At 62.6% G+C, this 505-nt stretch overlaps 1 protein-coding gene across 1 annotated transcript in view; it reads right to left on the minus strand.

Annotated features, from left to right (window-relative positions):
• Positions 1-368, minus strand: part of EMH_0075000 (uncharacterized protein) — a gene marked incomplete at both ends in the record, with an annotated part of 4,241 nt that extends 3,873 nt beyond the window's left edge. The window contains one exon of the mRNA XM_013499542.1: positions 1-368. Within this exon, the coding sequence (XP_013354996.1) occupies positions 1-368 (368 nt within the window).
• Between the last annotated feature and the right edge of the window lie 137 nt (positions 369-505).

A 505-nucleotide genomic window follows, 5' to 3' on the forward strand; every position in this document is an offset into this window, starting at 1 on the left:
TGTGATAGTTCTGTGGCGGTGGAGACCGCTGAGGAGATGATGGAAGCATCGCTGAGGGGGGAGCTCAAGACGCCCGAGGGTCTTCGGTCCTTCAGCGTCAACGAGCTACGCAGCCGCTGCAGCTGTCGGGTAGCAAATTTGCTGCTGCTGCTGCTGCTGCTGCTGCTGCTGCTGCTACTTGCGCTTGTGCCTTTGCTGCCGTCGCCGAGGAACTTTTCTGCAGCACTTGCGGTGACGTTGACGGTGCCTGTGGGGCCTCGGAGAGCAGCAGCAGCAGCAGCTGCTGCTGCTGCAGCTGCTGCACTGCGCGCGCGGCTCTGTACGGGGTGTCTGATAGGCGGCAGCAGCGAGACGCAGCAGTTGCGCATGCTGTCAACAGCCACCGCCTTGGTGCCCCTGGCGAAGGGGCCTATAGCTGGAGGAGAGGGATCGATTCCTCCCTCCGATAGCCGAGAAGGAGACGTTGCTGCTGCTGCTGCTGCTTGTGTTGCTGCTGCTGCTGCTG

This window comes from Eimeria mitis, genomic scaffold, assembly GCF_000499745.2.
Source record: "Eimeria mitis Houghton genomic scaffold, Emh_scaff4420, whole genome shotgun sequence".
NCBI lineage: Eukaryota > Apicomplexa > Conoidasida > Eucoccidiorida > Eimeriidae > Eimeria > Eimeria mitis.